The sequence below is a fragment of the Arachis stenosperma genome, chromosome 3 (assembly GCF_014773155.1).
Source record: "Arachis stenosperma cultivar V10309 chromosome 3, arast.V10309.gnm1.PFL2, whole genome shotgun sequence".
In the NCBI taxonomy this organism is placed as follows: domain Eukaryota; kingdom Viridiplantae; phylum Streptophyta; class Magnoliopsida; order Fabales; family Fabaceae; genus Arachis; species Arachis stenosperma.
The window spans coordinates 36,632,008-36,656,578 of NC_080379.1; the positions used below are offsets into that span (position 1 = coordinate 36,632,008).

At 34.6% G+C, this 24,571-nt stretch overlaps 2 protein-coding genes across 2 annotated transcripts; both read right to left on the minus strand.

Annotated features, from left to right (window-relative positions):
- Positions 1-732: 732 nt before the first annotated feature.
- Positions 733-5,400, minus strand: LOC130968587 (calmodulin-binding protein 60 E-like). The gene is made up of 7 exons (XM_057893938.1): positions 4,910-5,400; positions 4,245-4,320; positions 3,743-3,801; positions 3,111-3,604; positions 2,367-2,527; positions 2,039-2,242; positions 733-1,939 (listed from the first exon to the last, which is right to left on the minus strand). The coding sequence occupies exons 1-7, from the start codon at positions 5,017-5,019 to the stop codon at positions 1,211-1,213; spliced, it is 1,833 nt and encodes a 610-aa protein (XP_057749921.1). The 5' UTR covers positions 5,020-5,400; the 3' UTR covers positions 733-1,210.
- Positions 5,401-21,963: 16,563 nt separating this feature from the next.
- On the minus strand, positions 21,964-24,281 carry LOC130970688 (uncharacterized). The gene is made up of 3 exons (XM_057896846.1): positions 23,933-24,281; positions 23,153-23,176; positions 21,964-22,551 (listed from the first exon to the last, which is right to left on the minus strand). The coding sequence occupies exons 1-3, from the start codon at positions 24,144-24,146 to the stop codon at positions 22,250-22,252; spliced, it is 540 nt and encodes a 179-aa protein (XP_057752829.1). The 5' UTR covers positions 24,147-24,281; the 3' UTR covers positions 21,964-22,249.
- Between the last annotated feature and the right edge of the window lie 290 nt (positions 24,282-24,571).

The following is a 24,571-nucleotide window of genomic DNA, read 5'->3' on the forward strand; positions in this document are numbered from 1 at the left end:
AGAAATTGAAGAGTGACTCTCACCATCTCAATTATTTATTTATTTATTTATTATTATTATAATTTCTTTTGGTTATTATAATTATTATTGATAAAAATCTCTTGTTAAGAGCTTATGAATAATTAAATGAAAACTAAGCTTTTTCATATGAAGAAGAAATCAAATTGAATTCGTTGCTAAAATATCGATATTAAATATAAAACTTTCGAGAAATAGCCAATAACTTATACAAAGAAAGAATTAATTATATTTTTTATATGATCTCGTCTTATCTTCTATTATATATAGACTACTTTTCTTTTTGAAATTTCGAATTTGTTTTATTTATATATTAGTGGTCAATCAATTAAATTACAAATTTTTTTTAAAAAAATCATATATTTTAGAATTCAATACTATTTTTGTTTCAATTGCAAAATTTTATACATTTAATTTTTGTACGAATCGTTTCAGATTCTCTCCAAATTCTTTTTCAAAAATTATAAATTAAGAGTTTAGTATATATTTAAACTATACTATCTAATCATAATTTTTATACTGCTTAAGCTTTGGTTGACTTAAGCGAAAAAAATCTTTTGTAAGTTAACCTAGCTAAGAATCTACTTCTAAAGTTATCACCTCTTTAACGCAATTGTTGGTAAACAAAGAAAAAATATTTTAATATTTAGATTCAATGAATCATATGAGAAAATAGTTAGTTGAATACATCTAAGCTTGGATTACTCACCAGGAAAATCTGAATTACGTTTCTATCATTTGAAAATAAAATATTCTCTAATTTTCTCCGTTACAGATCAACTTATTACATTATGTAAACAAACATTAAAACACTGAATACAAGTTTCTGATAAATAAAAGTAAAAGTAAAGAATGAAAATATAAATCATAATTAAATTACACAATAAAAATGCAAAAATCCACAAAATACTATTAGATGCTGCTGCCTAACATTTAGCCTCAGTGAAAAGTAAAGGTTGTTCCATCAGTAATAAGCATGTTCTGGATCGCACTTCAGAATTTTGCACATTATTCCGCGGTGGTACTACCCACCTTCAACCCACTGTTGAAACCCTGAAACAGAATTTTTCTACACTTTTTCTCAAGCCTTCAAAGCAATGAAATAGGTTGCTTTTGTAAAATTCCAAGAACCACATAACCAAGCACCTTGCTTAAAATGAGTTGAAAATATCCCACTTTCAAATATTTTAACTCAATTCAACTCAGTGAGCTGTGCTCTCCTTTCAGCAGCTTTTTTCCTGATAAATATGCCCCATCTCAATGCTGCTTTGAGCTTAAGCCATCCAACAACAGCTTTCCCTGATGACTTTCCCTGATCCTCGGCGAACGAATGATACATTTGAGGCTCATACTGCAGGCTGTAGGTGTATGAACCTTCATTAGACTGACTGAAATTGGTCGACATACTGACTCCAGCATTAATAGTCTTCAGCAACCTCTGCATATCATCACTCTCCAACATCTCTGAACTCCTAAGACGGAGTTCTTCGGCAACAATGTCTTCCAGTCCTTGTGAATTTCTCGGCCTAGACCAATCTCCCGAGAAATATGTACCTTCAACTTCAGGATTTTCGCCCGGTAGGTAGTTCATGATGCCAGAAAATGCTAGTTGAGAGTTATTCACTGATGTCCCTACCATGTCATTATTGGATCTTTCAAACTGGTAATCAGCTAAATCAGAACTTGAGGAGTAGTTATTCGCTATTTGCAAAGGTTGATTTTGTGAAGAGGGTACATATGGCAGCCTATTCTTCGCAGATGTGGGTGGCTGCTGCCCTGGGACATCATTATGATTAATTATAGAAGATACAGATCTTGATCCCTTTCTGGAATTCATAAGAGAATTTAAGACTTTTCCATCATATTCAATAACTTGGTTCCAATTGTCATATGCTTTCTTCACCAAGGAATCCACAGACATCTGTAATAGAAATTATATATAATTGAGTGAATTTAGTTACCAGTCAGATAAATGATCAAATTAAATGCTTTCAAATTTTAATTTGTACAGAAAACTGACCTTCTGATTTGGAGTAAGTGATTCCAAAGTGCAGAATTGCCCCTCAGCAATGAGGCCTCTCAGCTCATATATATGGTTGAACACAATGCCAGTGCTGTGGGTTTCATCAGTGTAGTAAACGAAAAGCTTACCACCCAAGACACATGTCTTGGCATGCTCCACAGTATTCTCCCACATCCTGTTCGACATTCCACTTCCGAGTGTCTGTAGCAAAAGGTGCCAAATAAGGAAATTTCTAGAAAGAAGTTTCAGAAGGAGTAAATAAAGGGGAAAAAAACTGTCTAAGAGATGATATGGATGTTTAGAACATATATCATTGAATTCTTACGCTTCTTAACCTCTGTGGATCCCGAACAAGAAGACGCAGGAAATCTTCTACAGTTACTATTTTTGCTTGAATCAATTTTTTGTGAAGTGCACCATCCTTAGCTATGCGATCCAGTCGCCAAACTTCATCATGCAAAGCAGGCGGATAGTGTTTCTTGTACACTGCAAGTTACAGAAAATGATTTGCTTAGAGAAATTTTAAGGAAACAAGATTTGTCCAAAGCCTAAATACTGAAAAACTTTACCATACCAATCAGAAGTTCAGAAGGTTGTAGTCATACATCAAATCAAAGAAGAAACAGTTTAGAAAAGGAAGAGTTCAATTATGTAGAGTATCTTTGCATCATTTTTCATCTCCAGGTTGTTTTTCTAAAGTTAGATTGTAGGATATTTTGCTTGCTGATTTAATAAAATGCAAAGGATACATGCCAACTACAGATAGAATTTTACATCTTCCATATTCTTATGTCTGTGGTTTGAGATACAGATCGTTTATTATATTTCACATGTTATCTGCTATATGGTGTACACACACACCTGCAAATTTTTCCACATATAATGAAAATCCATTAATTTTAAAACTTCAGAGTAAGATGCAAAAGTCAATTTTTGTTTTCTTTTACGAGTTTTGCAATCCATGCCTTGAAATTGCAGTTTTAATTATCAAATATCTCCAAGCTGGACAGGCACAAAATTTATTTTATCATCAGCAAAAGAACAAAGGAAAAACATTCGAAAAACTCACATTCTCCTCTATGATCTTTAACAGCAAAGGCTTCAGTCTTCCCCTCGCGAACACGGATTCCCTCACAATACCCAGGAGCTACTTTAACACCAAGCCTGAATTTTCTACTTCTAATCCAGCTAGAATTGTCAGTGAAAGTAAGATCACCTAAGGTTCCTACGCCTTCCTTTAAGCTAACTTGCAAATCTCCAGTGAGAAGTGGCCTTTTCCCTTCACGTTCCTTCACTTCGTGGCTTTCAAAGTGCTCTTTTGTCCATTCATCATCACTTTCCTCACTAAAGTCACCCTCAAGAACCACAACATTCAACTTGGCGACTGATTCTGGTCCAACTTGAACCACATTGCCCGTGTTGGGATCTAGCAGCACAACATGGATGGCTGCTCCTTGCTCTCCGTCCACCTTCCCACCTGTGAACAAGTGAGGTGGCATTCTTGTTCGGAAATGAAGCTGCAAATTCTTTGCCTTTGGACCTTCAATTCTTGATGGAAAAGATCTAATGCAAGCTAAATGTAAGTAATTCATGCTTAACAGAAAATTCATGAAAATGAATTGCTTATCATAACCTGCAGAAAAGTATTACAAAAAGTAGAGAAGTTTGACTTAGAAATTTGAATATGAGGCTGGAACACACCTTTCAGCCAGTTTAGCAGGGCCTAGTTTTGCCAAAGCACGCTCCACTTCTTCACTGACCTATATAGTTCATAAGACTTAGAAGAATTAAAACGGTACCTTACAAAACATCATAAGGACTGAAGATCTTGATTACTTCCTTTAAATGATTCTTCCATATATAGCTATGTCCAAATAAAACAATAAATTTAATATTGAATTCTTTAGATCAAACAAAAAACCAATAATGCTTCAAATCAAGTGAAGAGTGTTAGCCTCAATTTGTTCTGAAAACTATTATAAACTCAATTCTGTTTTCAACAAGTATTCATGCACAGTGGGAGTGGTCTAGTGGGGAGGGGTTTGGGTAGTATGCAACGCACAACATTAAATATTTTTGTAGGTGTGATTAATTGCAGATTATATATATATATATATATATATATATATATATATATATATATATATATATATATATTGACAAATATGCAAGATTTAATACAAAGGAAGAAACTATAACTCACAATTTTTCTGAGTAGAGGTTCCAGAGATGAGCAAAGTCTCTGCAGACTATCTACCTTCAAAGCTTCCACAATCACACTATAAATTTTAAGTAAATCAATGGAGTTAGTTTGAGGAAGCATGAATTATGGAACATATACGGAATTAAAATTAACATGTTTAAATTGAAATAATCAACCAATGAGATTTATTATCTTGTCAAAATATCCAACATACAGGGTTGTTCCGAAAGTTCAAATTGCTACTTTTGCATTAGATTAGAGAGTTCAACAATCAAGCGTCCCGAAAAAATGATCAGACAACTGCTTTAGTGTTATCAAGATCCATTAGACACAAGTCAACATCAATAGCAATGTAAATCATACTACACAAAAAATGTAATTAGATTGTTAATAAACAACACAAGAAAAATCCGGGTCTATTAACAAGTGGATATAGAAAAGCTTTAAAATTCTGGGAGGAGTTTACAAGCCAACGTGAGATTAGACACCGTATTTGACGGTGCATATCCGATCGTGTAGCCCCCTCCCAAAACATAAAAGGAAAAAAACATAATAAAAGTTTGATAATACAGTTTAGGCTCTTAACCAATAATAATTAAATTAATTAACAACTTAGCCAAGAGCAGAGGCTGAAACACTTGAATTTGTATTGCAACATAGAGTACCTTGCTAAACCAGGTAGTTTAGGCTTCTTTGGCTGTGTTAATCGATCATCACCCTCCTCAACCAAGTCATACCCTCTCTTCTCCACTCTATTGTTCTTGGAACTTTCCATTTCTAGAACTTATCCAATTCCGATAATATCTTTGGGTGATTTCTAAATTTGGAAACTTACTAGTCTTTCTTTGTCTTAGTGATCCGTATAGAAGAACATGTGTACCTAAGAAGCTTCCCAGAAGCACAACAGTGGAGGAGGTAAAACTAAAAATTTTGTTAGGGCTAATTGCTAAGCCTTAACACTTTTTGAGTTCTGAAACCCATCCAAAAAAGAAAAGAAACAAGGAGGGGCAAGATTGTTGCCTTGGCAATAGCTTAGTGGGATCTAGGATTAGGACATAAAAGGTAAAATACCTATGGTGGGTCACTGTAGCATGGATCTAACAATGAATAAATCTTTAATCTACACATAGTGCTCGTATTTTAATTAATTAATTAATTTAAAGTGTCTTTCTTTATTGGAATTTCATAATACATTATTCATAATTGATATGATTGCAGGTCACAGCTGGGTTGGGGTCTTGTGTGTGCATGAACGTTGAAAAAAAAAATACTGAAAGCGCGTTTCGCGGTGTCTCACTTGTGTCATTGACTTCGTCATTTGCTAGTGTCAGGTTGAATAGACATAATTACCCACGCATGTTTTCCTTAATTACGTTTGTCTATTCAACGTGGCCTGTCATTTACGTTTTGGTGACCCGAAAAAACAATAATAATAAAATATTATTTTAACCTTTAATCTTTGAGATAAATTATAATTTGGTTATTAAGGTTTTAAATGCCATATTTTAAAAAAAAATTAAGTAGATTTAATATTATTCTATCGTTAAATTTGACACAAACAATTCATAAAATAATTAACGTAGACATTAATAACGTTATTGTTAAGTTATATATTTTTTTGTGTATTAAAAAAACATAATCAAAATAATCGAAATATTCTTGTAACATTTTTTTATGTCAATTTTCTTGTAAAAAAAAATTTCAAATTCAATCAATTAATCATTAGTATTCTAGAATCAAAGAAAAAACAATTATTTTGGTGATTGTTGGTGGATTGATTTACTTATATATAGAAATTAAACGTTATTTGCTTTTTAATATGTTAATTGTTTGTTCAAATTTAATTGTGAAACAACATTAAACATGTTTAAAATTTTTGAGACTAAAATAAAAAATTTAAATTTTTTTAGGATTGAAATAAGACATTTAAAATGTTAGGCACCATATTAAGACTTGATCCAAATGCTAGGAACTAAAATAATATTTTACTCTAAAAAATATTGATGTTATTCCTACAATAATTTATTCAAGAAAAAAGAATCAACGTCATTCATTAGTTATTCTAAGACCATGGATGATCCATCCAATAATGCCTCTTTTGAGGCACATTAATCCATAATTTCATACAAGGCGTAGTATGGATCATATATTGGTTGAATCTTGTAAAATCCGGTTAATTAACGGCTAATTAACCCATAAATGAGAATTTATTTTAGAAAGCCTAAAATGTGATTTTTATGGCTAAATGTGATAGGGGAGATTGAGACGAGAATTTTGGTACCAATTTTATGAAATTCGGACCAAGATTGGACCGAACGGGCCAAACCGGGCCAACCGGACCCAAAGTGGGCCCTTAGCCCAACATAACTAAACCAAAACCCTAGTTTTCAGCACTCTCTCTCCTCACAACACTCAAAAAACACGCTGAAATTGAAGAGAGGGGAGGAAGAACACTCTCTCAAGTTCTTTCTCTCACTTGATCTTCAAACCACCATAACTTTTGATCTAGAGCTCCGATTGCTGCTCCGTTTGCGGCCACGCGTTCACCGCGAAAAGCTCTACAAAACCCATACAATCAATCTTGAGGTAAGCCACGTTTTGTTCTTCGAAATTCCAGCCTTGTTTTTGAGTTTTATGATCAAAAATGTTGAGATTTTGGGCTCTTTGATGTTATAGGACCCAACTCTCTTGAAGGAGAAGGTTAATCTTGTCTCCTTGGACCTTGGGTGTGGTAAGATTCTCAACCCTAGTGTATTTTGTTGTTCTATGATGTTTGAGTTTTGAGATGTTGTGTATGGGTATGATGGTTGTGGCTTAGGTTATGTATGTGTGGATATTGGAGCTTGATTGGTGACTTTGAAAAGCTTGGAAAGGGTTTGGTGGTGAAAAATCTGTTCTTGGAGGTTTTGAGGCCTTGAGAGCTTGTGGATAAGTGGTTTGGAAGTGCTCCGGTTGAGCTTGGGAAAATCGGCTAAGGTATGGTTTCGGTTTCCCGTATCTAATATGTAATGTGGTAGGAAATACTTAGGCTAGAGGCCCTAAGATAGGCATTGAATGGTTGATATTGTCGAATGGTTGATATATATGATGTGGTCATATATGTGATGATTATTATTGATGCCTTGGTGGTATGATGTATGAGGAATATGCATGTTGTGATATATGCTTGATAATTGGTTATGGTTGAATTGTGGGTTGAACCATGTTGATGGTGAGTATGATATTGATTATGTACAATGATGATTTATTGGAATTGGTGTTGTTGAGAATCGGCATGAGGAATAGTATATGATATGTCAATATGTTTGAGTTTGAGCCACTTGGGTGAAGTGGGTTAAGAAGATGAGATAGTGATTTTGGTAAATTGTGGTAAAGTGTCAATGTGTGAGTTGAGGAGGCTTGATGTTGAATTTGATATATTTTGATTGATTTCAAAGAAAAGGGATGAAATTGGCATGTTTTGATTGATTTTGAAAAGAGTTGAAAATGGCTTGTTTTGAAAATGGCATATTGTGGTTTTGTATGAAAATATGGTTTTTGGGCATACTTTGGTGGGACATAACTTGGACTACGGATCTCCGTTTTGTGCCAAATCTGTTTAGAAATGAAATTGGATCCGGGAAGTCCATGCCGTTCGAAGAACGGGTGAAAAACGATTTAAAATGAGGAAGTTATGTCCATTGGAAGATAGGGGTTTGAATCTGTGAATTCTGCAGCTTTTAACATAGAAAATTTTTAGCAGAATAACCCCTTGCGCGTAGGCGTACCTGGCGCGTACGCGCCGATCTTCCAGAAAATGCCATCCATGCGTACGCGTGATGTGCGCGGGCGCGCCGATTGTGCTGCACCCAATCCCCAGCCATTTTCCAGAGAGTTATGCCAGAACTGTGCTAGTGTTGTGCCTGAGGCACGAGAACACCCACGCGTACGCGTGGTTGACGCGTGCGCGTCGATTGGCAAATTTTTAATCCACGCGTTAGCGTGCATGACGCTTGCGCGTCGATGAGTTTTTGATGCCATCCACGCGTGCGCGTGGAGTGCGCGTACGCGTGGCCCTGTTTTCATCCCAAAGTTGATTTTTGAGTTTTAAAAGCCAAATCTCATACTTCTAAGCCTCCAATCTCACCATTTATGTCCTAAATCATTATGACATGCCTAGCTATTAGAAAAGGGCTAGTGAATGAGGTAACTTGCGAGTGAAGCAAGGGAAAAATGAATGATCAATGAGGATCAAAGATGATTATGTGAGATGCGGAGGATGGTGGTGGAAGTGCTTGTTATGCCATGGGCCGAAAGGCTGTAATTGTTAATGAAGCGGCTGGTTATGGATTTAACCGTGAGCCGGGTGGCTGGTTATGGATTTAACCGTGAGCCGGAATGGCTGTGTATGATATGAATATTGGCTGGTTCTGGACTGAACCGTGAGCCGGATGGCTGATATGGATGTTGATCCATGGATGAGAATTCACGCATGTTTATGTTGAATTATAGATAATTGTGATTTGCACTTCCACTATCTGAGATACAAGTTTCCCTGGGTAGTAGCAGTGGCTAGCCACCACGTGCTCCAGGTTGAGACTTGATACTCTGTTGACCCTATGTCGTAAGTGTGGCCGGGCACTGTGAAAGACCCGGATGAGCTCGCCCCCGTAAATATTCACCAGTGAGGGTGATGGATATAGATCATGATTATGATCAAGTTTATAACGAGTATAACTCGAGTTGGGGATGCGTGACAGAGGGACAGTCCAATGGTTAGTGACCAGGACTTGTCGGGTTGGCTCTATAACCGACAAGATGATATCATCAGCCACTAGGAACAGGCATTCATCATATGCATACTATATGAATTGTTTGAGATTGTCTATTTGACTGCATATTACTTGCTAATTGTCTAAATGCCTTAACTGTTCCTATTTGTATATTCTTTGTTTGATATAACTGTGTTTGCTACATTATACTCCTGCTGATGGTTGGGAGGTTTGAAGGAATTGGAAAGGGAAGTATTAGTTAGACTGAAGTATCTTTAGTCAGATGCCCTTTATGGTTTAACTTGTTTATAAGCTTTGATATTATCTGGAGGAAGTTCTAGGATTGCCTTCGGCTTTCCTCCATTATTATGTATTATATATGTGGAAGCTGTTACCATGCTGGGGACCTCTGGTTCTCACCCATGCGGATTTTGTGGTTTTCAGATGCAGGACGTGAGGTGTCCCGCTGAGGCATGCTGGAGACTTCTAGTTTTGCGAAGATCCTTTGTTCTCAGGGCTATGTTTTGGTTTATATGTTTTGCTTAGATACTTTTATCTCCACTAAATAATACAAACTGTGATGACTCCTCTTATGGGAGATTTTGGAGAATAGGTTTTATGTATTTGTGTCCCTTTGGGTTTCCTTTGGGGTTTTCCTTATTTTTATCATATGTATATATTGCTATGCTCGGACCGATTATCTTCGCATCCGGATCTTGAGTCTTGATATTCCTGTTTTTGACACTCCTTTGTATATATATAATCTCGCGTTGGTTTATCCTTGTTCATTACGTTATCGATCGGAGTGTTGCGCTTTAGAGTTGCGATTTTTGTTTACCCATTTTTCTTCAAAGGCTCCTAGTTATAATCAATCATTCATACTACTATACGTACTAATTTTTATTTTAGAGGTCGTAATACCTTGCCATCTCTGAATTATGACTTAAGCATAAGACTCTGTATGGTAGGGTGTTACAAATCTCGCTTAAATCTAGATGAAATCTATTCAGATTATGTAAGATTTTCTATAACACTGTTAAAAAAAAGGCTTATTATATACGTATGTATGCTATCATCTAACTCTAATCTTATACTTGATCCAACGCTCATTTAAGCGTCAAATCCCTTACAAGTAACCCCACCATTGGTTCATTGGATGGTCGTCAATTAGAAGTTTGTCATTCTCCTCTTTCGGGATAACCTAGTCAAGATCCAAGTTAACAATTATGCTATTTGTGGAAACTTGCACTAGTGATTCCAAAACCACCACCTACTATAACTAATATGATTATAGATCTCTTATGTCAACTTACACAAGTATGATAGAACGTGTCAGTGACAAGCCTCAAAACCAAAACCTTAAACCACCTCTAAAGCCTTTAACATTCATATTCTTGATTACTTCTCCAAAGTTTCTAAACCTTCTGATCTCTCATTCACAATCAACAATCTTCTTTACTATTTTTTCTTCTATTTCAAGATTCACAATCCTCTTCCCAAGGTTTGATCGATCTAATTAGAGATTCAATTAGACATTACTTGATTCAATTCGTTAATAGTCATGGGAACAATATCCACTCACCGTGGTATTACTTAAAGCAATTTGGTGCACTTACCAATATACGAGCGTATCAGTTTTGCCTCATCAAGTTCTTGGCGTCGTTGCCAGAGATTAATTGAGATTGACAACATACTTCCAGTTGAATCACTAACTTAGATCTTGTTTTATTTTTTTTTGCTTTTGTTTTTCTTTTTTTGTGTGTGTAATCCTTCTTTTCTTCTTTATTCTCTTCTTTATTCTACACGGTATATTTGATTTCTTATTGTTTTTGTGCATGCAAGAAGAAGAGGATTGCATTCTCTTCCATCCGAAAATTGAGAAAATGCTTGCACAAATAAAGAAGAGATCAAGAGCTAGGAGAGAAGATGTAAAAAGAATGAAACAGGAGAATAATAATGTGAAAAGGATCCTTGGTGATTAGACTATACCTACTACTGATAGCTGCAGAAGAAGCATAGTGATGCCCACAGTTCAAACAAATAACTTTGAACTACAGCCATCACTAATCCGATTGGTACTGCGAGACCAATTTGGTGGTAACCCGCAAGAGGATCCAAATAAACACATAGCTAGTTTTATGCAGCTAGTAACACAATAAAGAGTAATGGAGTTAGCTTCGAAGCCATCTGGCTAAGGCTATTTCCATTCTCTTTAAGAGATAGAGCCACACAATGGCTCCAAGCTCAACAATTGGGCAGTATTACTTCTTGGGAGGATTTAGTTAGCAAATTTCTAACTACGTACTTCCCACCCAAAAGTTAGTCTAGTTTAGAAATGATATTAATTCCTTTTCTCAAATAGAGGGCGAATCGCTCTATGAAGTTTGGAAAAGGTACAAAGAGATGCCTAGAAAATGTCTACACCATGTCTTTCCCAAGTGGCTTCAAATTCAAATCTTTTATGATGGAATTTCTCAAACCTCAAAAACGATAATTGATTTATTGACCGGAGGTTTTCTACATAGAAAGACCCCTGAAGAGGTATTGGAATTGATAGAAACTGATGACACGTTATTTTAAGTAATTTTTAATTTCTTTTTCTTATTTATTTTTTTAGGTTTCAATTAGATTTCTTATGTTTTCTAATATAATTTAATAAATAATCAAATATTTGGATTTGGGATAGTATTTTTATGTTTTCAGAAATTTTGGTCTCAAATATTAGCAAAAATCAAGGTTTTTTCATAAGGAAAGCACAAATAAAATAAAAGCATAGCCCAAGCAGTGTAGCCCAAGAAAAACGAAGTTACGGTACAAGAGGCATGCCTGCGTGAACCATTACCAGGCAAGCCACGCTCGGCGGAGGTGCCCCACGCCTGGCGGAGGTGCCCCACGCCCGATGGCCCTCCTAGCACGCCCTGCAGACTCCCCTACAAGCTCCTGCACGCCTAGCGGACCTGATGCTCCTGGAGGATGAAATATTGGGCTTTTGCCTAATTTCTCTTAATACAAGCTTGGTTTGAAGGCAATTACAACTCTTGGATTCAATCATTAAGGCCCAAGACTAACACATCATTAGAAGCCTTAATCACGTTCAGAACATTGAAGACTCTAGAAGATTAGTTATTAATTCTTTCTAGAAACATAAGGAGTTTGGTCGTTTAGATTTCAGTAAGAAGTTTTCTTGTTTTCCTCTCCAAAAGATAAGTGATTATCTTATCTTTTCTATCTGAAGGATAAGATTAGTTTAGTTTTGAATTTGAATTCTAGAATTTAAGCTATAAATAAGTGAGCATAACTTACAAAAAAGATCATCAAGTCCTCGGACTACTTCTCTTCTTGTTTTTCTTACTTTTTCATGGGTTACGAATTTCTTGTCAAATGGTTAGGAATTCTGTTTATGTTTTGTATGGATAATTAATCTACGTTTATTTTATTTTGAAATCTTGCATTAATCTATTTCATGATTGAATTATTCGTTCTTCATTTAGATTGGATCGAAAGGTAAGCGAATTTTCCATGGATTCTTTTATTATAATTGGAAAATTTGATATTTAAATCAAAGCTTGAAAACTCTTTCACATAACTATTTGAATTCGGCTAGGAATAATGGTTCAATTAGTGTGTAACATATACATAATTTTCAACCACTCTAATTTTGAATAAGTTATATATAATTCAGATTAGAACAACTTTTGAAAATTATGTTTTTTTTTTAGATTTAACAGGATAGGACTAGCTTGAATACGTGACATATAATTCGACCTAACGACTATTTTTAAATCTTATTTGAATCTAAAATCAATTTTTGTGCTTAATCTCTTGATTAATTAATTGATGTCTAATTAATATTTGAGAAACTGAGGAGTCAACAAATTGAAAATCAGTTTCTAAGTTTTGTTGTGAAAGATCTTTATAAACTTCACGATAAATAAACACGATTGGTTTTTCTAAAGTATATGCATCTCCAAAGTCCTTGACTCTCATCATTACTGTCTCCTCTCAATTCATTATTCAAGTTCACTATCTGTGGCATCCAAACATTCAGCACTCAAGATTCTCAATGCTCCCAACAAGACACTCTCTTGTCCTCTTCAATCATCAATCAAGTTTTATTAATCTAATTAGACTTTTTAATAAAAAATTTGCTTGTTCAATTCTTTAATTCTCGTGGGAACGATATCCACTCACCGTGGTATTACTTGTGCAATCCGGTGCACTTGTCGGTATTCTGAGCTTTGATTTTCGCTTATCAAAAACAATGGCGGCTAATAATTTCATGTACTCATCTGGAAGGTCCACTAGAAAGAGTGTGGTGGCATTGGACACCATGGATATAATTCTAACTCAAAATAGACTAATGACTCAACAACTCTTCTCACTTACAAAACAACTCAGACATAGGCAATTTGTATTGAAACTCAAGCCTTATGTGATTTGTGTGGAAGATCACACCCGAGCGAGGAGTGTGAATTGAGCAAAGAAGATCATTTATAAGAACCTGAATTAATTAATCTTTTAATTAAAATAAAATAAAAATATAATTTAATTATCTGGAATAGGCTAAAAAATGATAAGAAATATTAAAATAGAATATTTAATGAAGACAATAGAATTTAGCGTAAAAATCTTATTTATCGCGTAAAAGCGCGTACTGGCTCTAATTGGACCGGCACTGTAAGTGAGAAAACAAATTGAATTATGAGTGAATAAATTTAGAAAATTTAATTTATTAATTTGGAAATATAAAAAAAATTTATAATTGAAAACCGGACAACAATTTTAATGGTTTTGTCCCGAAATTGGGCCAACGAACCTAAAACGCTAACCGGTTGGACTGGGTCCAAGTCGGGCCCAAGCCCAACCTATATAAGTTCATTAAGAGGCATTCAGCCTCATTATTCAAAAAAAAAAAAAGAAAGTGGGAGGCGTTGAAATGGAGAAGGAAGAAGAGAGGAGAAGTTACTATTTACTCTAACGTTAAATTGCTCATAACTTGAGTTATGGTGCTCCGATTTGCGTGTCATTTGTAGCCATGCAAAGCTCTCTCCAAGTCCATCATTTTTATCTAAGAAAAGTGGTAAGATTCTCGAAATCTATGCTCCAGTTCCCTGCTCTAACAGATTTGGTGTTTTTGGATTTGATTTGAGTGGGTTTTGTGGTTTTGGTTGTTTAGGTGGTGATTAATCTTAGGTGATTAGTGGGTTTCACCCCAAATTTTATTGGATAAGATAAAGTTTCACTAAACCCTTGTATTTAGTTGATTATTGTGAATTCTAAGTTAATTTTAGTGAAATTGCATGATATTAGATTGAGAATTGGTGTTTGTTGGAGTTAAATTGGCTATTTGGAGCATTTGGATTGAGTTTGGTGGCTATTTGGACTTGGAAGCTTGGTTGGAGGTCATTTGGTGATTTGGAGTTTGTGCAGAAATTGGCCAAAGTATGGTTTCAGTTAGGTAATATGTAATGTTTCGTGAAACTTAGGCTAGTGGACCTTAGGATAGGATTGAATTGATTGTTGATAATTATTGAATTGATGATGCATGTTGTTGATCATTAATGTGGTGATTAATTTGGATGAAAATGGATGTTAAAGAGTATTAGTGATGATAGATAATTAATGATGTTTATGAAGAGTTGAAATGTGCAAAATTGTTAATATTGTAATCTTGATTTGGAAACTGTAGATTTGGTTGAACTATGAAGAGAAGAGATGGAAAATTGAGTAAAATAGGTGTGAAAATGCTTGAGGTGCAATGAAATAGTAAATTGTAGTGTGTGACAATGATTTGATGATGATTTTGAGTATGTTTAAGTTTGGTTTGAATTGAAGTTTTGAAAACTAGAGAACTTTGTTAAATTTTGTAAACCCTTGTTTTTTATGAACTTTGACGAGGCATAACTTGGCCTCCGGACATTTATTTTTTATGAAAGTTGGGTTTGAGGGCTTTAAGATGTTTGAAAAATAGGCAAAAAATGTTTTAAAACAAAAAAGTTATGCGCGTTTGAAGTTCGACACTAAAATCTGAATTCTGTAGCTTTCTAAAGTTTCTAAGCTTTCAAACCATGCGTACGCAGACAGTGCACGCGATGCGGGGATTGGGTGCTGTCAAGCACCCATGTGTACACGGCACTGGCATGCATACACGAAAGTGTCACTTTTACAGGCATGTGTGTGCAGCATGTTGCACACGACGTAAGTCTCCCTTACTATTTTGAGGACTCGTGTACGCGAGTGTAGAAGCGTATGCAACTTGGGCGTTTTGACACCCATGCGTACGCGGACCGGGGCATGGGTACACATGACCCCTGTTTTGTTGAAAATTTATTTTTCTTTATTCCAATGGTTTCTCTAGTTTTCTAAACTTCTTTAACTACTATTTAAGACTTATAACTAGTGATTAGGCTTTGAGACTAGTGAGGATGAATTAGGTAACTAAAATTAGATATTATCTGTTAATAAGATTAGAAGACAGTGACTTAGACTTGAAAAGTTTATGCGGATGGTATGACTTGAGTGAATTGGTGGAGTGTTGAGTTGTTGATGAAATGAGGAATATAAGAAAACTGAAGTTGTTGAGATTGATGAAATGAAAGTTATTTTGAACCTGTGATATTTGAGCTGTGATCACTAAGACTGATTATGTATTACTAATATGCGGAGATTTGGTAAGTCGTTATGCACCTGGCAAGGACAGTGGTTAATCCCACTTGTCGAGGTAGCGGTGCCGGCATAAAGGTCGTGATAGTGTCCCGCCTATGTTTAGATGTGAGGACTGTGGCAGTCTCTCGCTCACATAACCTTCTCTACCGCAAGAGTGAACTCGGACACTATAACCCAAAAGAGTGTAACAGGCACTATATCCAAAGGGGGCGCAAGAAAAAGTGCTAGACATTATACACCAGGAAGCACAAAAAAAAGGTGAGTAGATCACTATATCCCTGAGCGTGGAAGAAAGGCTACATCCGAAAGGATGTGTCGAGTTACAAGTAATATCATGAGCCAAATAGGATAGACATTCATCATATGCATCTTTTACATGCTAGCCTGCTTTGATTACTTGAGTTATGCTTAATTAATTAACATGCCTACTTACTATTTGCTTTTCTTACTGTATATGTATGTTACTTGTGCTTTACTTGCTGTGGGATAATGGTGTTTATGTTAGTTAGAAATCCTTTAAGATGGATAACTTTTTTATGGTTTAAGTTACTTTTAAGTTTGAATCTTATGCTTGATGTGAAGTTCTAGGATTGTCTTTGGCATCCTTGAACCTTATATCTTATCTATTGGGCACTGTTACCATACTGAGAGCCTTCACTTCTCATACTATATGTTATTATCTTTTAGATGCATATTGCAATCCACCTCAGTGAGTTTGCGGATTTGGTGACAGAGTGGAGGATGACTTCTCTTTTATTTTATTCTATTTTATTTTTGTTGTAGTTATTCTCTCATCTTTTGTATATATAACTTTGATATCTTAGAGGCTTTATTTCTAAAAACCTTGAGAGATAGGATGTAAGTTGTTTTATTATCAAAACTCTATTGTATCATGTTTAAACTAGTCGGCCTAAATCTCGTGGGTTCCGGCCAATTCCCTTTTGTATATTGTATATATAACTTGTTCTTATTATCTATTACCTCGTGTATCTTAGAACTATCTATAAGGTTTTATATATATTATGTTTTGTATCTTCGTGCCAACACGTTTAGTTATCGTGTATGAAGGTTCGCGCTTGTAACTCTATTGTATCTCATTTATTCCTTCATCGGGCTTTTAGTCATATTAATTCTTGGATATATATATATATATACACTATATTTTTTGAATTTTAGAACTGTCGTGACGCTTTGTCACCCTTTATTTTACAGCATGAGGTAAGATTTAGTGTGATAGGATGTTACACCATTTGTTCATTGAGCAAGTAAACTTCATGGGACATTCCTCAAGACCATTTTAGCCATGCAACATAATTCACAAACACGTTTTTTATTTATGTTAGATAGTAAATTGACATTACATGTTTTCAATACAGAGTGAACAATTTTGGGTGCACAATGCCCAAGCCTATTGTGGCATAAAGTGTAAGAATCAAGAGAGGCTATAAAAGTTTTAGGTTGTACATGAAGAGAATTTAAAGCAAATTGATCTTTTTATCTAGGTAATTTGAGACAGCAATTCTATTAAACTCATATATGCCTTTCTTAGGAGTTCTTTGAAGAAGAATCTCCTTAATAGTGTTGGTGGATCCCAACTAAGAAAGACTCAAAAGTTAAATAATAATAATAATAATAATAATAAATAAATAAATAAAAGAAAGTGGCTTTAAACCATCGAGAGACGGAGAGACAGCGCGTTAAGCTTCATTCACTTTTGAATGAAAAAAAACGAAGCAGCATGATTTTGACGAAGAGAAGAAGAATTAGAAAAAAATGGTGATACTATTTTGATTTCATTGACCTGGTAAATTCGCTTTATTTTTTATGAAATTTTAGTATGTTATTCCTGGTGTAGAGATGAACATTAGGATATAACTTGCTAGTTGTATTGCCTTCTCTTTTGCCTGATTGGAGATACCCACTTTGTGAAAGGTTTATGTTGGTTCCATCAGTTTTGATGATGTATTTTGTTAATTGTTGAGATGCCCTAGTGTCACTAGGAAGACTAATTGTGTATCCACTATTTTGATAGTAAAAGATTTTATTGGACTAGGTTCCGTGGGTTTTTTATCCCTCTTTTGAAAATTTTTTCACGATAAAATTATGGTGTTTGTTTATTTGATTTCTGCCATTATATTTGTTGCTTGGAGTATCTTTAGAGTTGCCTATTTAATTGCACAACCGAAAATTTATTTTTGGTGCTTTTGCTATTAGATAGGTTCTTTTTTGAACCTTTGTTGAGTTTTTTCAATAAAGTGGTATTTAGAGCCTTGGTTGTTTATCTCTATGCTGATTAAATAGAAGAAAATACTCATGAACCAAATATGGTCAAATTGAATTCCCAAAATTATCCGATTTGGAAGACCCTCATGGAAGATATGTTGTATAAAGAACTCTTGTGGATGAAAACATTTCTACAAGAGTTAGGCATCAATCAAGAGAAGCTTGTGTTATTTTGTGCAGTCAGAATGCTATCTATTTCAGCAAGAATCTGACGTTTCATTCCAGATCGAAGCACATAGAGGTGAGGTATCATTGGATATGTCAAGCGCTTGAGATGAAGTCATATGCACTTGAGAAGATCCATACTGATGATAATGGTTCAGATATGATGACTAAGAGTTTATCTATAGTGAAATTTGATTCCTACAAAGAGAAGGCAGACCTAGTGGAGCAGCCTATCCCACCTCAGTTGGTAAGGGGGAGATTTGTTGGTAGGTCCCCAACTAAGTAGGACCCACAAGTTAAAAACACAAAAAAATAATAATAAAAAAAGAAAGTGGCTTTAAGCCACCGGGAGAGGGAGAGAGAGCGCGTTAAGCTTCATTCACTTTTGAATGAAAGAAAACAAAACAGCGTGGTTTCGACGAAGAGAAGAAGAATTGAGAAAAAAATGGTAGCTCCATTTTTTATAAAATTTTAGTATGTTATTCTTTGTGTAAAGATGAACATTAGGATATAACTTGCTAGTTGTTTGCCTTTTCTTTTGTCTGATTTGAGATACCTACTTTGTGGAGGGTTCATGTTGATTCCATCAGTTTTGATTATGTATTTTATTGATTGTTGAGATGCCCTAGTACTACTAGGAAGACTGATTGTATACCCATTATTTTGATGGTGGAAGATTTTACTGGACTAGGTCCCGTAGATTTTTTTTTTATCCCTCTTTGGGGGGGTTTCTACAATAAAATTCTGGTGTTTGATTATTTAATTTCTGTCATTATATTTGTAGTTGCCTATTTAATTGCATAGGTTGTGAAAAAATTTATTTTTGGTATTTCTGCTGTTAGACAGGTTCTTATTTAAATTAAACTTTTGTTGAATTTTTCCAACAGGTAGCCTGGGATTTGACAAAGCAAATGTTAGCATGGAATTCAAGAAATAGTTATTATTGTCAGCACAAAACTTTTGAACACTTGTTAAATTTTGAGCAATGTCAGAAGAATGTAAAAGCTGATCAAGAAGAAATTTTTGTTGAGTATCAAGATTCACCAAATAAGAGTAACCAGAATGTGCTATATAAGTACATGTACCATTAGCTAGCATGATCTGTTCAGCCCCGTTGTATTTAGAGCCAGCAATGAAGTTGCTTGGATCAGACGTAACATGGTGGCTTAAAAAGGATCTGAAATCGACGATAGAGCGGCAAGGTAAGCTTTAGATGTGTGATAGAAAGGGGTGGTGGAAGAGCCAAATTACCATTGTGTTGTGATTGAAGCATGGTAGTGGAAGGTTGCTGGAAATTTTGATCGAATCTATAAAAGCAATTAAAAACAATATGGCTTGTGCTTCCAGAGTTGGCAAACTGGTCTTGAATCCATATTATTAAATCTTCCACCTCTATAGAACCTTCCCCCTCTACCTCTTCTTCCATTAGAATTTGTTCTTGATAGTGCACGACCAAGTTGTGATGGAGCTCGAGTAAAATTTGCTTGAAAAGATCCAAAATCTGGCTTATTAAATCTTTCAAACATGTCCTCATGAGCCAGCAAGAGTGCTTCTGCCTCAATTAGTATAATGGTGTCTGATTTGGTCATGACAGAAGAGATGTAGATAGCATATTCTTCAAAAAGTCCATCATTTATGGCAGTGATGTGGTCTTCTAAAGACAAAGTGTAACCTATTGCAATTAAAGAATCTACAACTTTCTGATTTTGTTCAAGTACTCAGCAGCAAATGTACCTTTCCTCTTGATGGATTTGAGTTGTGCCTTCGATTGTTGAACTTTGATCTTGGAGATTTTAGAGAAATAATCTTGAATCTTGAAGCAAACTTCATGTGCAAAACCATAATCTAGCATACGGTTCTTAAGCTTGAATCATAGTCGTCCTTATTCTTCCATTGCTTGTATGTTTCAAATTCTGTCCATGAAGCTTTGGCTGCATCATCTTCAAACTGTTGTGGAATTTTTTCTGGAATTAAATTATCTACAAGCTGATTCGCATTTATGACATGTAGACCCAATTGTTGCCAAGTCTTGAATGTGTTCACATTCAATTTATCAAGAAGAGGAGCAGTAAAGGTATTGATGTTAGAAGATGGAGATGATGAAATTGGAACAATCGAAGTCATGGATCGTAACACGTAGCTCATGATACCATGAAAGAATCTTGATATGATTGAGCTAATGCAAAAGCATGATGCAGATACAATACAGTGATGATGAAAATGAGTATCAAAAATTTACTGAATGATTATCAATTGATGAATAGAGAGTGAATAAGAATTAGTTTACTTTACAATGCAGATACATTTTATATAGTGCACCTAGCTGCATTAACTAAAAGAGAGAACTAACTTTAATAAATTTTGTTTCCAACAGAATAACAGAAAACTTTTATTTGTTAGCTAACTTCATTTTCATTATTTATTTTTTTAACTCTATTAACCTGTAACAAATAGTTTTGACAAAATAGTACATTTTCTTCAAACTTGCCTCATATATAAGGTTTGGGATCCCTATAAATATAGGTGTCAAGGCCATATACTGTACAAAGCATCATTCTAACCAATTCTATTTATTGATACATTTCATTGTGTATATATTTACTAATTGTCTGTACACAATTTTAATCCCTCTTTTTTATTGACCTTTATTAATGGTCCTTACTATTGATTCTCCTTTAACTATAATTCTAAGTTTTTTATAATTGATATATCAAAGATATTTTAAGAGTTTTCAACTTAAAGATTTAAATATTTATAGAAATGTACTCACTTTTAAATATATGTTTTTAAATGTGATTTAAAAGAGAAGGAATTCATAATTTTCATTTGTGTCTAATGTCTAAAATATTTCTATAAATCTTTTTTATTCCATACATAATTTCTCTAATTAAATAAATAACTTAATTGTTTATGAATTATGAAATTACTATTAAGATGACACAATAAATTGTAAATGGAAGATATATTTTTTATTTCAAATAAATATTAAATATTCCACATAAATTTAACAAAATAAAATATCAAATAAATGAACAATAAGTTAAATAAATCAAATACATAGTATTAAAAAAACTCATGCCATTCTAAATTGTCATAGTTCCAAACCACAACATTCTATTTGATTTGAATCCGGATGCAGCATATTAAGAGATGCTATATATTGCCACTCTACCAAAGTCTCAACTGCTGGGATTGATTATAAAATATTAAATGAAGTAAATAGTGAACATATGCCAAGAATATTTTAAGTGAGTCCATGTGCACGTTCATGATTCTGAAGAACTCCCAGTTATTATCACCATGTTCATGTGTATAGAATTTAGATTGTCTTAATATCAGGCACCCCACATTGCTTTCAGACTCTTAATATCACCAAGAATCGAACTCTTGACCTTTCGGATCTAGAGCTCTAATACCATGACATGATACCACTCATCCCAAAAGCTTCAGTTGATGGGAAAATGTAACACTAATGCTTATATCTCTAATACTCCCTAAACCTCCATTGTACACATTGTACAAATATTCCATTGACTCCTTATACTTTCTCTTTTTTATTTCATGAAAATTTATTTTTGTAGAATGCTTTCAGGTACTTTTTTGGTTAATGCTTATAGGTTACATAACTGCAAGATTACTGAACAAGGTGGCATTGATCAAAATTATAAATACATTAGTCCCTTAACTGGAGGCCTCAAATATGAATCCTGCGAATAAAAAAATTTCCTCCACGGAAAACCTTTACTCCCTTCATGTGACTTCAGTCATATTCTTAGTTATAAGACGTGAATGCCGGTGATTAATTGGGGATAATAAAAATAAATGTAAAAGAAGAAATGCAAAAAACAAAAGTATACATGGAAGGAGAGAGTTCAATGTATAATAGTAATAAAAGTATACATGTTCGATGAATTTTCTGGGTCCACGAGGATATATTGTGCTGTGGTAATAGCGGACGCGTATGCATTGGTATAAGGTAAAAACTGTTTGATACAAGGACATAGGCGATACTGTTACAAAGAGAGTATGAGAACAACTTTAACCTAAATTGGTTGACAACTCAAGCATTTTGCTTGACTTGCATGCTTGTGTAAAACACGATTATGACAATGAAGAATTATAGATTATAATTTTTTATAGCTACTCTCCTTCCCATCCCATTTGCTGCGCTCGCCGCTCCCACACGGCTGTTATCTTCCTCTCCTTGATGAGCTTGGCCTCAGCCAGCTCTCTTGCCTGCTCACATGTTTCAGTTGCAGCAATGCATTTATCTGCCTCTCTCTGGTACTGAGATGCCACTCTTTTCGCTTCTGCCAAAGTTATGTTCATGTGACGTGTGTGCGCTTCAGAAACAGCCTCCTGCAACTTCAGCTCCTCCGTGAGAAGGTCCACAAACTGCTTCTCCATCTCCGCCTTTAGGTCTGGGTCATTACCTCCGCAATCTGTTCATCAGCAGTAAATCAACAAGTTTGAGCATGAAACTGGAAACATCTTTTATTCATCACGACTTTGATTGAAAATAAGACGAAATCCCAAATTTTCTAAAAAATAAGACATCTGACAAGAAGTGATGCTGAATTTCCACATGGAAAAGCGCTGGCACCTCTTGCACCTCTTTGATATTTTACCTAAGCAGTAGTTAACTAGAGTAAATATATAACTGCAATCATCAAAACAGACAGAGATAGTAACAAGACACAATATCAGTGCTTGAAGTCCAAGTGACTAATTGAACCACAGGCAAAACTGGCTCATCTGAGTTGTTCATGTTCATAGTAGTAAAAATTTTATAGTTGAAGTTTCATGGTTATCATAGGTGCTTGCACGCTATGATCCGTGACAGAAATTTAATGTGGAACTTGAAATACCTCAAAATGTTATTGTAGAAACTCGGATTTAAAAAACTACCCAATAAGATGACAAAGAACTAGATATAATACAGAACATTTCATGAAAGCCATGATTGACATAGTTCTCATGATTGCAATGCACAAACAATTAAATATATTTTTAAGAAAACCATGCAGTAGGAGAAAGCCTAACCCGAGACAGAGAGATTGGCCAGCCCTGCATAGGAACATGAATAAGTAAATAGTTAGTTGTGTTAATATCTCCCATTAAAAAAATGAATATCAAACATATATGATACAACTAATCATAACATAGCCAAAGGGGAAGAAATGAGACATTCATAAAAATATGTAAAACTGACGGTTACTTCAATAAATAAACCCTCCAATCTTTATTGTATAAGCACCAAGAAATTACATTGGAAACCGTAATTAAAAGGAAACAACAAAAGTCATTTCCAGTGTTGATACCAATGATATTTATATTCAAAATTGAACAACGAATATTTCTAAAGGAAAATAAAGCAGCAAGATCAGGCAAAACCATGGCCAGATTTTACAGGGTCTAAAACTCCTTCATTTTAAATCTTGCTTTGTCCCAAAACATTTCAACCTCTCCTTGAACAATATTGTATTGTTAATTCTTCCGCAGTATAGGGTTTTTGTAATCAAGAGGAAAGATTATGAAACCAAGTTCCATCAAGAAACAACCAATATATAATAATGAATTGTAGTAGCAACGCATTGTAAGTTGTAACAATTCAAAAACCCAATTGCAATCGTAGAAAAATATTATTGCATTTCTGTCTCCACCTTTTGATAGAGACTGAAACAAAAGAAAAATATTACTTTTAACAGTACAAAATTCACGTGATGCTTGTTAGATCTAAGCAAATAACAGAGGAAGGAGTAACAAAACCTAAAAAAATGGTTTAAACAGCAATTGTAACAAAAGCTGAGTCGGGATACGAACCAGGAGCAACTTGGAAAAGGGAGAGAGGGGGAGGGCAGTCGCAGATGCAAGGAGGGCAGGAGAGGTTGGAAGTGGAAGCGCCGCGGAGAGAGATTGTCTTCTTGAAACGCCAGTAGAGAGCTGGACCACACACACCCAACGCCGACACAACTGCGAATAACACCAGACACCACCTCAGCCAACCTCCTCCTGGATCAGATCTTCCCCTCGACATCTGATTTCTCTCTCTCTCTCTCTCTGTGATGGCCCAGTTAATACGGAGATCTAATGAGTTCTAAACTGTGCTGTGCTGTGTGCTCTTTGCTATTATGCTATGCACTGCACTGCGATTCACAATGAATGAGGTGGATGTTGTTGTAAGAAGTTAATTACTAAACGGGGTTAAAACTTAAAACCTTTTCGTTACTTCTTTTTTGGTTAATAATTAAATTCATTCTTAAAAGTTGAATTAGTCTTTAAATTAATTCTCAAATATTTTTTTAATTATATTAATGGTTAAATTAGTTATTTTATCAATTAAATAATAATGTATTATATTAAATTATTTAATATAATAATATAATAAATTAATATTATATGTCATTTGAAACGTCATAAATTTATTTATAATTTTATTTTTATATTTTAATAAATAATATT